This window comes from Poeciliopsis prolifica, unplaced genomic scaffold, assembly GCF_027474105.1.
Source record: "Poeciliopsis prolifica strain line A6 unplaced genomic scaffold, Auburn_PproV2 SCAFFOLD012, whole genome shotgun sequence".
NCBI lineage: Eukaryota > Metazoa > Chordata > Actinopteri > Cyprinodontiformes > Poeciliidae > Poeciliopsis > Poeciliopsis prolifica.
The window spans coordinates 14104691-14121458 of NW_026562387.1; the positions used below are offsets into that span (position 1 = coordinate 14104691).

General features: G+C 37.8%; 1 protein-coding gene across 3 annotated transcripts in view; it reads left to right on the forward strand.

The window, feature by feature from the left end:
• pou6f2 (POU class 6 homeobox 2) overlaps window positions 1-16768 on the forward strand; it is an 83780-nt gene extending 67012 nt beyond the window's left edge. For 2 of the 3 annotated variants that reach the window (XM_055037954.1, XM_055037953.1), the window contains 4 exons: window positions 2240-2449; window positions 4868-5021; window positions 8479-8647; window positions 14719-16768. In XM_055037954.1, coding sequence (XP_054893929.1) covers window positions 2240-2449; window positions 4868-5021; window positions 8479-8647; window positions 14719-15226 — 1041 coding nt within the window. In that variant the 3' untranslated portion in view covers window positions 15227-16768. The remainder of the gene's footprint in view (window positions 1-2239; window positions 2450-4867; window positions 5022-8478; window positions 8648-14718) is intronic. The other variant, XM_055037955.1, reaches the window with a different exon arrangement.

A 16768-nucleotide genomic window follows, 5' to 3' on the forward strand; every position in this document is an offset into this window, starting at 1 on the left:
TATACAATGAGAAAGATAGTAATAAAACATAAAACTCTATATAAAAACTCAATAAAAATCTGCTTTCATTATTCAGAAAGAATTTTCTCCAGTTTTGTTCAAATTTAAATAGGATTTGTATTTAAAGCCTACTTCCATATGAACAATTTCACATATTTTGTTCTACAATTTGTGAAGCTACACCCTAATCTGCCAACTGAAAAAGGTCTAAATAACTTCATTTTTATATTTTGAATAACACAAAACTTTGGCCTCATTTATGTTTTAGGGCGTGTTGGGCTCTTTTAACATCAACCTTCACAAATGATGCTTTCTATACGCTTAATTTACTAATTTTGTTCAATGTAAGTTAACAATGTTCATAATCATTACATATGAATGTAATGTTGTTTGTTGTCTGAATGTTTTAATGAATAAAATTCAAGTTTTCATCAGGATGAAAGGTTTGGCTCAATATCTGTAATTTGAATAGCCTGAGATTCATCAACAGTAGATGTTATGACTGTGCTTGAACATGTAAAGCTATGTTGCCCTTTCCTTTATCTTTCCTCCATCCAGGATTCATTCAGTTACTTAATGTCTTCTCACTGTTGCTTTGAAAAGTCAAACTTAAATTGTTAAACTCTCAGTCAATAAAGCAGATTCTGATTCTGAAGTATTCACGGATTTAAATTTATTTTTTTAATATTACCAGCAATTACCAGTATTGATTCACAAAACAAAATTTAATTCACAAACGTCTTTAACTTGCAGAAACAATGAGGTGAAGACTGCCTCCCTAGCAAACTCTGACAGGTCCCTCCTCTTAGAAATCCAGCCTAACTGGAGCAGGGTGACGCAGCCATAAAACATCTGTGTGGATATTCAGGGGCCTCGGCAGGTTTGGGACGAGCACAGAGCTGTCAGGTTCCCGCTCCTTTATTATGCTTATAGAACAACCACTTAGTCCAATGATGATGAATAATTGAGCGGAACAAGTTCTGTGCCACGGTGGCATGCAAAGTGGGATCAGTGGGACTCTGGAGACACGGGCGTCAGGCAGGGCAATAAAATATGCTAAGTGGCAGGAGCGCATTACAGGGAGTTTGGAAAGCCGGAGCAGAAAGAGGGAGCGAGAGAGATAAATTATCTGTTCCCTAATGCGAAGCAACATAAGCAAATGAGCCGTGGCAGGGATGAATTACACATCATCGGCCCACCTTTCTTGCACAGATCCCTCCCTATTATGTCAAAGACACGAGAGGAAGAGGAGAGGGGGGCCATACTCTGTGTGCTGGCAGAGAGCCTTGAACTGAAAGAGAACGAGTCCAAGACTTTGCTATTTTTTAGCACAAGCAGCTTTCGCCTTGTTTCCAAACAACAGAATTTAAAACGACGGCGCCTCGTCCGTGTGGAGTAGCTCTCTGGCGTAATGAGGCGTGGTGGAGGAACACTGCCAGCAGGGGGGCCCGGGTGACGGCCGCTGCCCAGAACCAGTCCCCAGATGACATTAACCTTCATCATAGTGAAGAGGCGCTAAGTCCCCCCTAAAGCGCCACTCCCGGCTACACTCTGGCAGCTCTGAGAGCTAAAACGTTGCAGTGACACTCTGCCACCCCCTTTGATCTGCCCTTCCTGATTACAGCCACTGAAGAGAGGAGAGGAGAGCGTGGGGTGAGGAGGGGGCTGAAGTACCCCTGGGACCCTGAGAGTTGGATTAGAGACACAAGGTCCTGTCTCTCTCTTCTTCTTCTCTCCCTCTTATTGTTTCTTTGCACTTGTTCCTGGGTGAAATCGGGGGTCTGTGTTTCTCAGCAGCCTCACTCCAGAAACAGACAAAAACACTTCAACACACACGCACTCTAAAACACACACATCCTTGCTGATGTCAGCCTGGAGATGGATAATACAGTCAGTGGTGTGCACCATCACACACACAGGTATTCAGCGCTGACCTTTGCGATGCGCTCCCAGCAGTCTGCTTTGGCTTCACTTGCTCCAGCCTGTAAAACCACATCAGTGACAGATGATCAGAGGACACTTCTGCATCTTTCTTTCTCAAAGTCCCACTGCGCTGAACCAATGTGCTCTGATTAGCCTCATTAAATGCTCTAAATGTCCGACTCATTTCTGATTTAAAGTAATAATACTAATAATAATCCATTTTCTTTGATACCTCCAGTAGCGTTTAGCCTCTCTGATCTTCCTGTTTTTTTAAAACCACCCAGCTGATTTTGTCTCCGCTCTGCCCCCTTTGTAGATAATTGGAACAATCCCACTGATGCCCAACTCTGCAGGGCCCTCCAGCCAATCAGGGGGTGGCAACCCAGCACTGCAGGTACAGCCAATTACGCCTCAGCTTCTGACCAACGCTCAAGGCCAGATCATCGCCACAGTGATCGGCAATCAGATCCTGCCTGTCATCAACACCCAGGGAATCACGCTGTCACCAATCAAGCCAGGACAGCAGGTACCATACACACTCCTGGAGGAACATGCTAACACACACATGAAGGCAGCTCGCCTGCAGAGCAGCCGGTTACGCTCCTAAACTCCCAAAACTGATCAAGGGCTGGCTTTAAAACTGTGGAATGAGCAACACCTAGTGGAGTTTTTTGTTTATTCATTATTATGGCCTGATTTTAAAAGTGCTGTTCCTTGCAAAAACATTCATTCATTCATTTCATACACTGCAAAAACAAAATCTTACAAAGTATTTTTTGTGTAGTTTAAACTCCAAACATCTTAGTACACTTGAAATAAGACAAACCTAACTTCCATGTAAGTTTTTAGAAAGATAAAAGAGCTTGTTTTAAGTCAATAATTACTTGATATTGATGAAAAAGTATTAGTCATTAGTGACATATTGTACAAGTAGAATACTTCTTCATCAATGTTAAGGAATTATAAACAAGCTTCTAAATCTAGCTGAAAAGTTAGTTTTATTTTATTTCAAATCCACAATCAGTAGATGATAGAAATTCTCCTTTTGTTGTGTCATCAATACATTTTTGGGCAATTGTTTCAAGTTTATTTAAAAACAAAACAAACCTGGAGATTACATAATAATTAACATTTACATATAAATGTAAATTGCATAGAAAAACTCTTCATAAAGGAGAAAATGAGATAAACAGTTGTTTGCAATTTGTTGTTCATTAGTTCTGACTTTAAGTTGATAAAAATTAGGCTGGTTCCTAAGATACTGTAACAAACAAATCGACTAAATAGTATTTGCAGACCCATGTGATGTGTTTGGGTAAATAAATTGTTAAACTTTGAAAAATAAAAATAACATCAACAAATTAAAAGAAGTCCACAATATTTTTACAGTATTCCTTAAGCAGTACTGTAAAATTGGAGGGGAAGTCGAACTGTAATCGCAAATTAGATTTTTATTTGGAGAGATGTTGAAAACAACGTATCAGAATTATGCGATACGTGGCAAGTTTTGTGGTTTCAATGTGATAAAATGTGAAAATAAACATTTTGCAGGGAATTGTATTCCCCACTTACACACTTATTTGCATCATTTCACCTATAAAAATGTTTTTTTGGTGAAAAAGAAGAATGCTTGCCTCTTCCAACTTGTGTCTGTGCATATTTGTCAGTAAAATATTTGTGAAGTCTCACTGAAACTTATAAAACTTTGCAGACTTCCCAAAAAAAACAAACTAAAGGGTAAAAACACTTTTCATCACCTCAGTTAAAGCTCAAACCTTCCTGCCTATGTTTTCCAGTGCTCTTCTCCTTCAGAAATACTCAAAAGCCTCCTGGTTTGTCCTCTTTGACCCAGACACTATTTTTCACTGCTTTATGCAGGCTGCATGAAGAACTTGCAGTTTTGTGTTTTTGAAGAACTTCCCCTCCCAACTTTCCAATCTATATGCTGCATAAGATGCACACCCGCTGATGCATGGATGCTGGAAATGTTATTGACTTGATAATGAAGATGTCAGAGCAGAATTACAGGGTAAAGGTTCACATTGAAGGCCTCTGCAGTGCAGAATGGATCAACTCTTTCTGAAGATGGACACGTAATTGTGGCACCCGAAACGGCAGATCATACTCTTGAATGAATTAATGCATTTGTAATAATGTTTATGCTCGTGTCTGCACTTCAAAGCCGGCGTGTACACATTGTTCCACGGGCATAATTTACGGTTGTCAGAGCCTACAGTCTAGAATATTTCCAGTGAAGCTAGATAATTCTCCGAGCCTGTCAACAGTCCTGACAGTGTGTGCATCACTGCTGACACCCCTCCACCACCACCACCATCCAAACAAACACATGCCACAGAGAAAATAATTAATGGCAAAAGAGGAGAAGAGAAACCAGCCCAGTTTATGGTTTAGACAGATTTTCTTTTCTTTTTTTGCTTCTAAAGTAAAGACATGCCGTCTTGATCTTGTAAAAGCAACTCAAATGTGCATAAAACATAAAAATACATCAGTTTTTGCCATCAGTGCACATAGCTGGCATTTCATGAATTATGTTTCATATGAGGATTGCTGCGTCCAGACGTTTTCTCCCCACATTCAGGCTCCTGTTACAAGCGACACCACAAGCCTGATGAGAAAAAAAACAAGATTAATTGACAAGAGCTTCTTTTCCTATTTCTTTAACCAGCTTTTCTCTGTAGAGAAAATGGATTTAAAAGCACAACACAGACAGAAGTACTCACAGCAATAACCCAGTGGAACTACATTCATCATCATCATTATTAAGTACAGGGTAGCACTCATTATATTCAGCATCTAAGTGGCTAATTTAGCACCATAATGGCATTATTATTGTAAATTGTTATTATGATGACGATATGTAACAGGAGTAATGTTTATCTGCACCACAAACTGCCGACACATCGCGTTGTGTTTGTGTGTCCAGCTGCCTCAGGCTCAGCAGGGTCAGACGGGTCCTACGTCGTCTCAAGCCAACCTGCTCCACATGCCCCACAGACAGAGTCCTCTGCACCAGGCCTCTTCCTCCTCCTCCACCTCCTCATCTTCGTCGGCTCTCAGCGTGGGGCAGCTGGTCAGCAGTAAGTGTCCAACGCAACTCACAGAGAAACAAGAATGTTTTCAACACCAGCTCACCATAGTTATATCAGTACTAAATGTTTGTCGCAAAATATGTTTATATTGCAACCATGAGTAAGTTTTATCTGAATTTTAGGTGTCAAAACCAGAACAAAGGAATAGATCGCTGGCAGTGAAACTTTGACAAATCAGAAAAGTGTGAAGTGCATTTTTAGTTAGTCCCTCGGGTCAGTAATCAAGCTTATTGATAGATTGGATAGGAAGCATCTGTGAACATCAGTTTTAAAATCCTGACCATGAATGTATTAAGATTTTGACTTATTACATGGGAAGAAGTGTTTTGTTTTTTTATCAACCAAGTTTAAATGTTTAAAGTTTTACTTTTTAAGCCTTCTGTTGCTCAGTTATCTGTATGAAAATTATATTTTCAAATTGAATACATTTATTTTAAATGACCTAACCTAAATTTTCATGATTGCTATGATTGCTACTAACACTTTCAGATGCAGACGAGACTAAAGAATTTGTTGCTCTGACAAAAATTAATATCTTAAAATAAGAGCACATTTATTACTGATAAGGTGATTTAGTTGTCATCTCCCAGGATTGTGGAATATAAAATATAATAATTGAATCCACTTAAAGGGAGCGAGATGACCACATAAATCTAAAAAGACTGTATTTAAAACAAAACATAATAATTTAAAATAGTAATGATAATGTTTGTAATTCCAGTCAACCCTCAAAATCCTTGAAGGTGATCTAACTTTATAGACGCTCCTTGCAGACAGCTTTTGAATGATTGTTTTATTTCTTCCTGTTGACTGTCATTTCTGTGGTTTATTAAACTATCCAAAGTGGCGTTTGATATGTATAATGAACAAAAGTTTCATTCTCCTGATGCGCTGGCCTTTGGCAGGGGCTTATAAATCATTGGAGCTCAGCCTGTCAGCAGGCAGCTACTGCCTTTAAAAACTCGGTTTTATTCAGATAAATGTTATTTGTCAGAGTCGATTCTCCTAAAGTCCATGTAAACTCATTTTAAAGGCCGCCATAGTTCCACTGAATTTAATAAAAAAAAACAACAAGTCACCATTGATCAACTTGTTGTGGACATTGTGTTTAGTTTATGTTTCCTGGTGCCCTGGAAAACATCTTATAAACCATTTTGGTCTGCACAAATCTTTACCAGCCAGTTTTTCTTTTTCAGTAAATAGGATTAATGCTTTACACTGAATATGAACCACATCACTTCCTCTCAATATCATTTACAGTCATTCAAAGTAAAATCCTGTTAGAGTTGGAGAAAATGAAATGTGTACTTATACAGACAACATTCCTGAAATGAATTGAAAAGCAAAGAATGTATGTTGACAGGAAAAACTAAATCATAAACAAGATGCAGGGAATATTGATTTTGTGTTTTTTTTTTATTCTTGGCTCATTATATTCTCAAGAAAGTCACCTTATGATTCCTGATGTGATCAACTAACACTATTACATGTTTTATGTCCAGTTTTAACTTATCCACAGATTTCTCTTCTTTGCATGAAAAAAGGCTGAAACTGAAACACAATTTAATCAGGATTTATTTTGGTTTTGCTGAATACAGATTTAGAAATTTGAACATGAGCTTCACCAGCACAAGTTCTGTTTATTCGCCACTTTTTTTTTTACATTTTCTTTATTCTTTCTGAAAGCAAGACATATTTACTTTAGAAAAAAAACAATTTCTCACTTACACCAACTCTTAATTTAGTTTCACCTGATAATATCAGCTGTAACTGGCCTCTTGAACATCCACCAAAGCAAAAACTTTTCAATGTTAAATTATCTCAAATTATTAAGAGAATCAAGTTCAGATCCTAAATACTGTCATCATTAATCTTCTAATAACACATCAATGTTATAAACTGTCCAGATCAGCTTAGGATATTTTTAAAAAATTGGTATCTGCATCCCAAATAAAAATTAACTTTAAATGCCTGTTGTAACAGGCATTTAAAGGACCATGCAATTACGTTATAACGGACTGAACTCCAGAGCTTTTCCAATCATTTTCATCACTCATAGTACGCTCGGTGGTTTTGGTTGTGTGCGGTTTTTATTTCAGTTTTATTTATTGTTTTTCATTGATTTATGTTGAATATTTAAAGTATCTTCCAGTACCAATGTGGAGTGTTCTTTACTAAATTATAGCATTGGCGTGTGAGAGGGTGAACTTCCATTATTATGTCATTATCAAAATCTATCAAAATGGTCTCATTACAAAAATCTTTATTGCAATAATTATGAGGGCGATTTATCATCGAGAAGAATTTGTTTTTTTGGCCTATGCCAAAGAATCATATTCTGATAAGGCTTACTTTTTTAAAATGTCTCTGAACTGTTTGGGGGTTTAATTTTTTTGTAAGATTAACTTAAAAACATTTTTTAGATTATTCTAAGAAGCCTTAGTCAGTATAAATGAGCAGCTTGGTTCAAATCTTTTAAGTCGTGTTTGAGCCGTGACCTAATATCTGACGAATAATGTGGATCCAGAGGCTGGACCACTGGAGAACGGCTTCCATTAGTCTTTCAATCTACTAAGTAAATAGCCTCCACTGGGAATGATGAAGAAATGCTCATCACAGTGGAGATGATGGGACCAGAAGAAGCTGTGAGTGCTCTGAGTCTGCAGTCGCCCCTCATCCTCGTGGCTTTCACACGTCTGGAGCTGCATCGCATATGCTGCGCGTCACTTATGAGGCACAACGAGATGGCAGCCTCATAGATTTTTGCTTAAATACGCTTGGAGGAGTTCTTTAATAATTCATTGATAATGACCAGGATGAATTATTCAGAGGCACAAACTTTGCTTTGGTAAGCAGGATGCCAGGGCACCTGACATTGATGTACAATGTGAAATCACTTTTTATTAGCAGGGAAATTATTTTAAAAATGCTTCAGTGAAAGTTTACAGACCTGCATTTATTTCTTTGGTGTATTTTCTGTGTTTGTGCCGGAGCGTACTTGCTTTGAACCATTTTCACTCCAGGTCATACTGAAGTAACAGCTTTAATCTGAATCTGAGAGAGTTGACTTAAGAATAGATACGTATTTGTAGAGGTCTGTAATTTAGCACATTCTTTCTATTGAGAAAAAATAACAGTCGTGTGTTTATGTCCATATGCTCTGCTTTACAGTAACATACAAGATTTACACTTTAAAGCCAAAGCTATGAAAGCCTGTATTCACACCTCACATAAATCCACTCTTCAAAACATCTCTCAGATGTGTGAGGTTTACAGCAAAGAGAAATAACAAGTTCTGACCCAGAGCAGGACTATTTTTTAAGGTTGTTTAGAGACCATCATGATCGCACACGGCGGCGCGTTCGCCTCATTCACTCTGGAAAATAAGATAAGCGATGGGGGAGCAGAGGGCTAATAAAATGAGATGCGTGCGTTTGTGTTGCAGACCCGCAGACTGCCCCCAGTGAGGTGGACGGGGTCAACCTGGAGGAGATCCGCGAGTTCGCCAAAGCATTCAAAATCCGCCGGCTGTCTCTGGGCCTGACACAGACCCAGGTGGGCCAGGCGCTCAGCGCTGCCGAGGGGCCGGCATACAGCCAGTCCGCCATCTGCAGGTAAGAGAAAACGCAAAAAGAAAAGACAAAAAGATGAACAAGAAAGCTTTGGTTTTATTTCTAATTCTTCTGTCCTGATTCTGTCAAATGATGCAGTGCAGCGTCAGTGAGCTGTCAGGTGCGCTCGCCTCTCTAATCTGTCTTCACACAGACATTATTAAGATATTAAACACATAATTGACCAACATGGCTCTCCTCACCATTCCTGCTCTCCATTCCCTCACCCACTGACAGCCTGGTGTTACTTATGCAAAATACATACACAAGTATTACCAGAAGCACTTAAAGCATTTAATAATTACTAAGGCACATTGCTGCTTCCTCTGCCTGAACATGAGGGAGCTTGACGGCAACGATCTGTTAATAAGATTCTCATATTTTACTGCCACTGTGAGTACAGTTTAGCCATAAACGGGGCATTATGTATTCATGAGGCAATCATAAAATCTGTGTTTCATTCGTCCTGTTTTTCTGCTTCACTAACGTTTTGCATGAAGAAGCCAAATAAGCCACATCTGACTGTCAGGTCGGAATAATTGGGCTACATGGCTTCATAAAATTCCAGAACTAAATAGGAGAGTAATTTTCCTTACATTGCACAAAGTATGCTTTAATATTTATACTGAAAGTTAGCAGTGAAAGCATGTGTCTTTTCCATCAGTAATTCTGATTCCCTATCTCTTTTTAATGCGCTGCGCTGATAACCTGTGATGTTTAGGTGACGCTGCGCCGTCACGCACCTTTAAAACTTTCATCACATCAACATCAAACAGCCGATAAAAAGTGAAATAGTGCATCAGGCCCAGACTAATGTTTAAAGTTGAAAAAAAAAACATAAAATATTTAGAGACAGACATAATTCAAATATTTATAACATACATTAAAATCCATTAGCTTCAAAAATAAACACTGTTACGCATGTTGCTAAGAGGTTTTTGTTGTTATTTTTATTTTGTTTTTGTTGTCAGTATGACATCAGACATGACATTCTGATGTTTTAAGAAGAATCAGGGGAACTTTACATGCTTTAGTTTAGTTAACATCAACATAGACATGGAGTTTGAGGAGAGGCACTGTAGCTCTGGGGCTCCGGCTCTGAACCCAGACAGCCAACACACACTGACAGATGCTTCCATCTTGTCTGTTTTCATTGCTCAACATGTTTCCAGGATCTTTATTAGTTTTTCTAAACAGGCACTTTTTGCTCAAATAAAGGCCGACTGAAATATGGTTTGATTCTACAGAAATTTATGATATTTAGTGCAACTTAAAGAATAACTATTTTGCACCTTCAAGTTCAGATTTAGAAATATCAATTATGGTATCCAGCTTCATGTTAAGAATTTGTTGATTACAACAAAGTAGATTGCTCCAGGAACCCTTAAAACCATAGAGATTATTAGTTGGTAAGTACTGTAACTTTTTTGTGATACTTTTGCAGATTAGACTCAATACAGTCCAAGATCAAGATAAACTTTATTGTCCCCAAGGGGGAAATTTGGAAATTGGAAAGAAAAGTACAAATACAACTGACAAAAATATGAAAATAACAACATTCATGACACAAACATAGGTTACTACAGTCTGTGTGTGGGTCTCGCAAGTCAGGTCAGCAAGGAATGCTTTAGCCTTTCTTTTGAATGGTTCCTTAGAGCTTGGGAAAAACGTATTCTTTAGTTTAGCTGCATATCTTCACTGCGCCGTTCAGTCTGAAGGGCGAGGCTCTTCAACCAACAGAGAAAAGAAAACATTAAAATCGACTCAACAAAACAACATTAAAACTTTTCAATTTCTAATAAAAAATACCGTGAGCATTAGCACAGAGCAGAACTGTATTAGCTGTAAAGGTCAAGTTGTTGTCAATATTTGTACCAAAGAGTTTGTAATCTACAACCTGGACAGCCAGTCTATGGATGAAAACTAGAGGGCACTGTGGAGGATTCTTCCTATAATCAACTGAACATTTCTTAGTTTTTCTGACTTTGATCTGCAGAAATGAGCGTTCAACCCAATTATATGTATCAATTATATTCACTTATTATCAGCGACATCAGTAACGCATTAGTTAGTAACGTGTTACTGACGTCAGACCACTTTTTTCAGTAGCGAGTAATCTAACGTGTTCCTATTTCAAATTCAGTAGTCAGATTACAGCTACTTTTCGAAATCACAGGTGGCAGAGCATTGTTGTTATTATCAGCTGCTGAAAATAATTAAAATAGTTACTTTTAATGTAACTTAGTTTTCAAATCAAGTAATAAGTAATCTAACTAAGTTACTGTTTCAAGGAGTAATCAGTAGTCAGATTGAAGTTATTTCTCCAAAGTAACTATGCCATCACTGCTTATTATGGACATAAATGTGATGATACTTCTACGGAGAAGTTAAATATCCAAACTAAATTCTGCCAGGACTACAAAAAGTGTTCTAATAAGGCCTCCTTGGCATGTTTAATCAAATATTAGCAGGTGTGTATGTAAAACATTTGAGACAATATGGAGAAATTAAAGTCACACTAGTTTACCTATTTGTTGCTTAAAAATATTCATTTTATTGTTTTCCACCAAGAAAAAAAGCTTCAAATAAATTATCAAAAGCCCACATTACCACAGCATGTGTGACAAGAACTGTCAGGGATGCAATTAAATAAAGGTTTGCCATTCACCTAAACTATGAGAAAGACAAAAATTAAATAGTTGGTTGATGCATTTGAGTTTTTGTACTACCCAGCAGGCAATTTTAAGTAGTTTATACCCATAGTTTTCTTATTATTGTTATCAACAGTTAAACTCAGGTGACTGTAGATTCTGACTCTCTCTCTGTTCACAAATGTTACTTTTGGTTTTGGTTGAGACTTCCTCCAGATTTAGTTTGTCTAAACCTTCACAAATGAGAGCTGAATCTGAGTTGATGATGTGTATTGATGATTCAAATAGTTTAAACATGTTTTGGGATAGGAACATTTTAAAAATGACACTTCTGAAATACTGAATCTTAGATGTTTTTGTTTGATTTTCAGTGTAAATAACTTAGTACACTTGAATTAAGACGAAACCACTTTATAAGAAGCTTTTCAAGAAGATGCAGGAGCTTGTTTTAAGTTAGTAATTTCTGAATATTACTGACTGGCAGATTATTTCACTTAAAAAATCGGAAAAATGTCTAGTGCTTTTTAATCTATGGTAAGTAAATATTGACTTAAAATAATCTCCTATATCTAGCTGAAAACTAAAGTTATTTTTAAAAAGTTTGGTCTCAATTCAAGTAATTCAAGTATTTACAACTAGATCAAAAACACCTGGTAAGACTTTGCAGTGAAAAACAGATAAATACTGGAGTCTCTTCAAGGCCGCCTTAAAAAATAGATTTTTCACAGCTGAAAAATTACACTAAATTATATAACTGAATTACAATTATTACTCAAACAACAGGAAAGTCAACCTATTTAATTCAGTTATCGAAGTCAGCTAGCATTCAGGTAGCTTCTTGCTTTGGTTTTAAACACCAGATGCAGTAATGACCAAACACTCCTTACAAACCTTTGGACTGAAATAGGCCCGGCTCCTGACACCCCGCCCTTCCTGATACTCTAGAGGGGGGAGTGTGCTCCCCAGCTGAGCAGCTCTCAGCTCATTTTAGTATCTGCGGTTCCTGTTGATCCATAAAATGTCCTGTCTCCAGTGACTCTTCATATTTACTAATGTATTCCCTCAGAATGGAGCCCTGCTTTTTCCAGTGTTTAGGACGGGAGGATGGGGTTATAAATAATACCGCCTGTCGACGACGAGAAATGCACCGATGAGGTGTAGGAACAGAGGAAGTTCATGCATGCATGGGCATCTCGCCCTCAGCTCACCTCATCATAAAAAAAAGGCTTTTTTAGTTTGTTTGTTCCTCAGAGAGCACAGCTTCAGTGTGGCTTTCTGCTGTTTCTGGAAGAGCCGCTTTACGGAAAGCATTTCTAAATTCTGGAGGAGGAGTTACTTTACAAGAACAAAACTATGCTTTTATCAACTGAAGTTCATTGATGAGTCTATTTGCTGGTAAATTCTGAAAATCTAATGTCTTTTTATTTGAAAAATGTCTGAATATTTGTCATCGTTAACGGCAGCATCCCCAAGAAACATTACTACAAGATTTTTTTTTTGTTATTTTAATTTAAAAATAACAAAAAAATGTGTCTTTCTATCAGATTGTTTATTGTGACAAAAGCAAAAAGACAGTCTGACAGGGATTGTTCATTTTGTAATTTTCTTCCTCTCTTGGTTCCAGGAGAGCGCCAAAGCTTTTCAGTTTAATTGAAAATATATTTGAATCCACTTGCTGTGTGATTCCCAGCAGTACAGCTGCACTACCTCATGTGCAGTGAACCTATTTTCAGACTTTTCTGTTGAACCTAACTTTAAATTATTAGCAGAAAATTTGCTTATTTGTGGATTTTGTTTCTCCTTGAACATATATTTCTTTTTTTTATTGTGTAAAAAAAAGTCAGTTTAGATCAAATTTCCCCCCAAAATCCATCCATCCTTCCAATGACCAAGTTCTGAAGAATTTTGCAAAATATTAGCTGAAAAAATCTATTTGCTCAGAAACCACACTCTTGGTATATTTACTAAATACAAAACAGATACGTTTTTATCATCCTTTTTATAATGAGGCATAATACACAGTACAGGTATGTTCTTCCAACTAAATACAAAAGAAGCATTGCAGTTATGAGAGCAATCCTTTCAAGAAAAAACATTGAAAAATGCACCTGACAGTCGCTGAGCCGCCTTATTACATTCATTGATTTGCTCCACAAGCAGTCTGTGAATGTGCTCTTAGTAAATATAACATGAGAAATTGACAGCACGTTAGTCTGTGTTTTGATTGAAAATGTATTTTTGTAAATTGATGATGATGTCACGTCTAAGTGCATGTTTTGGTTTGAATCTGGGGTCAGAATGGATGTATTTGTAGTAATTCCTGCTTTGCTTTGCTGTTGATTTCTGAGAACAATCTTAAAAATTTATTACATTTTTGGCATGCTTTTTGTGCATTAGCTGCATCTGCTTTTTAGCCATCTGCAGTATCTCCTTGTTCCACTATTGCCAGTTTGGGACAGAGAAGCTGCACATCTGGAGCCAGACAGTTAAAGACAGTTGCAGCGCTTTGCACCTCCATCTGCTGCAGCCGAGGTTTTTCTGGGTGCAGCAGGACACAGATGGACACAGAGATGTTTGTCTCACAGGGTTCCTACGCAATCTGCAATTTAGAGTGAGGATAGGTGTGGAAAAATAAAATTGAAAATGAAAAAATACCAGACTTTCTTTATTAACCAATTGCTTAAAAGTTTTCAAACAACCATCCATCCATCAGTGTTTCATCTTTTCTTCTGTTCAACCATCCAAAATCTTTTATTTATCCAACTGTCCATCCATTTGTTCATTTATTCATCTGTTTATCAGTCTGTCTGTCCATTAATCTATCTATCCACTGGTCTGTCTGTTGGTTCACCCAAGCGTTCATTGCTCAAATCATCCATCCTTTCATCCATCCATTGGTCCATTCACTCATCCATTGGTGAAACAGCCCATCATCCATTCTTTCATCCATCCACTAGTTTATACTTTTCTATTCATCTCTCCATCCACTGGTCCATCCATCCATTCTTCCATCAATCCATTAGTTCACAGATTGGTCCATCCATCTATTCATTGGTCAATCCATCCATTTATCAAACTGTCTAATCGTTCACTCTTTCATCCATTCTCTAGTTCATCCATCTAGTGTATCCATCTTTTCCTTGATTCATCTTTCCACTTGTTTCCCAGAATTTGTTATCCATCCCTCCTTCCAGTCTGTTTTTTCAGGCTTCATTTATATTTATGTTCTAATAATGGGTTAAAAATGACTTTGATCACTTTAGTTGTTCAGTCTGGAAAGCAATATAATTTCCATTTAAGATGTGTAGGAACCCTGGTTTGAGTCCCTGTGGCATTCTGGTTGAGGAGACTAAAAGGCAGGCGACTTATCCCTTGTTCTGGCAGGGCACCTGAGTAAGATTCTTTTTTCTCAATTCTCCCCAGACACACCATCCTGAGAAGCCACTTTTTCCTACCACAGGAAGCCCAAGAGAACACTATAGGTAGCAGTCTGACAGGCAAACTGAACCCTGGCCTTTTATATCCTGCCAGGTTTGAGAAGTTGGACATCACCCCTAAAAGCGCCCAGAAGATTAAGCCTGTTCTGGAGCGCTGGATGGCCGAGGCTGAAGCCCGCCACCGATCCGGCATGCAGAACCTGACTGAGTTTATTGGGAGCGAGCCCTCGAAAAAACGCAAGCGGCGGACCTCTTTCACCCCGCAGGCGCTGGAGATCCTCAACAGCCACTTTGAGAAGAACACGCACCCCTCCGGACAGGAAATGACGGAAATAGCCGAGAAGCTGAACTATGACAGGGAGGTGGTGCGTGTGTGGTTCTGCAACAAGAGGCAAGCCCTGAAAAACACAATAAAGCGCTTGAAACAGCCCGATCTCGGCATGGCCGCACCAATGGACCCGCTCACCGACTCTCTAGAGGAGCTCCCCAAGTGAACGAGTGAAAACGCGACAGCCATTAGAAACAAAGGCAAAGAAAAATAAAGCGGACGAGGACTGAAAAATGTTGCCGAGTCACCGGGACGGAGGAAAACTTTGTGTTGTCAGTGTGATCACCACAGTTCTGTAAATGACCTCTGCGAAAACCAAAAACATGAAAAAGAGATTAATATGTGAGAATTATGTAAAAAAAAAAAAAGAAAGAAAGAAAAGAAAAGAAAAAAATTACAGTTTGCTGTTTTAAAGAGTTTTAGATCCAGAACGGTCTCCCTAATTCTGGTTCAACACGAGGAGGGATTTAGTAAAGAGAAACCAAATCCAAACACTATCTACCAAAGTCTGTTGCATCTAACTGCTAAGAATAATTTTGTAATGTAAATGTGCTCTAAATTTTTACATTTGTACTGGCAAAATCTAAGCTATATGTGTGAGTGTGAGTACACATTTTATCTTCAGTCTCTTACTTTTTTCCTTCATTGTTTGAATGTAAATATTTAAAAAAGAAGAAAAAAAATGTCTTCAGATCGAATCAATGGTAAAGTTTTGGGACTAAAAAATGAACCTTTGCTGTTGCATTATAATGTTGTTTGCCTCCAGTTGTGTTTCATCTATAAATATTTTCAGCCACAGTGTAACTTTGTACAACTTTTACAGGTATTTATTGATAACTGGATGAAGGGGAGGAAGCGGAGGACTTTTAAAACGACGGTGGTCATAATGACGAGGGGTTTCGGTGTCGAGTCATACTGCAGCTTCGTTTCTGTTGCCAAAGCCTGAAAGCCAAAGAACACACAAACTTCAGCTCAAGGACTGAGGGAGATCTTTTCCTTTTTATTTCTTTATAATCACTTGGCTTTCTGCCTCCTTTTTCTAAAGTGTTTCAATCTGTGTTGGAAAAAAAATTCATGTCAAACAGCCTCAACTGTGTCTTCTGTAATTTCTCATCTCCACAGCTTGTACAAAAAAAAAAGTTTCTTATTTTCCTCTGCATGCTTGAACCGGACCGCAGATTTAACCTGATATTTTTAAACCAACACATGAATCTGAGTTTTTCCAGAAAATGAACATGCTGAGCCTTTTTAATTTGCCCTAATTCTTTCTAGATGTGTAGGGTTGACGCGTAATCACCAAGCTCATTCTTTGCTTTATTTTTCTTTTTACTTGAGTGTCTCACAAAACTTGTTCTTTTGTACAAAGAATGGCTTTTTGCTTCTTTCATATTTTGGATTCCTTTCAGCTGAGCAAAGATCGCTTCTGTTAAACGAAGCTTCATTTTTGTTTCTTACACCTTTTTTATTTAAACTGTCCAAAGGTTATCTTCCAACTATGATTTATTTTTTTATTTAGTGATTCCTGAAATTATTTGAATTCCTGAATCTTTCATTCAGTTTTTTGTGTTGCACGGTGCAACGCCTCGCAAAAGTCTTACTTCTCCTTTAGATTTTTCTACATTTTGTCACCCAGAGCATCATTTTGAAGCAGGATGGAAATTATGCTTGATCTATTTTTACAATAAACATCTGAAAAGTATGGCATGCA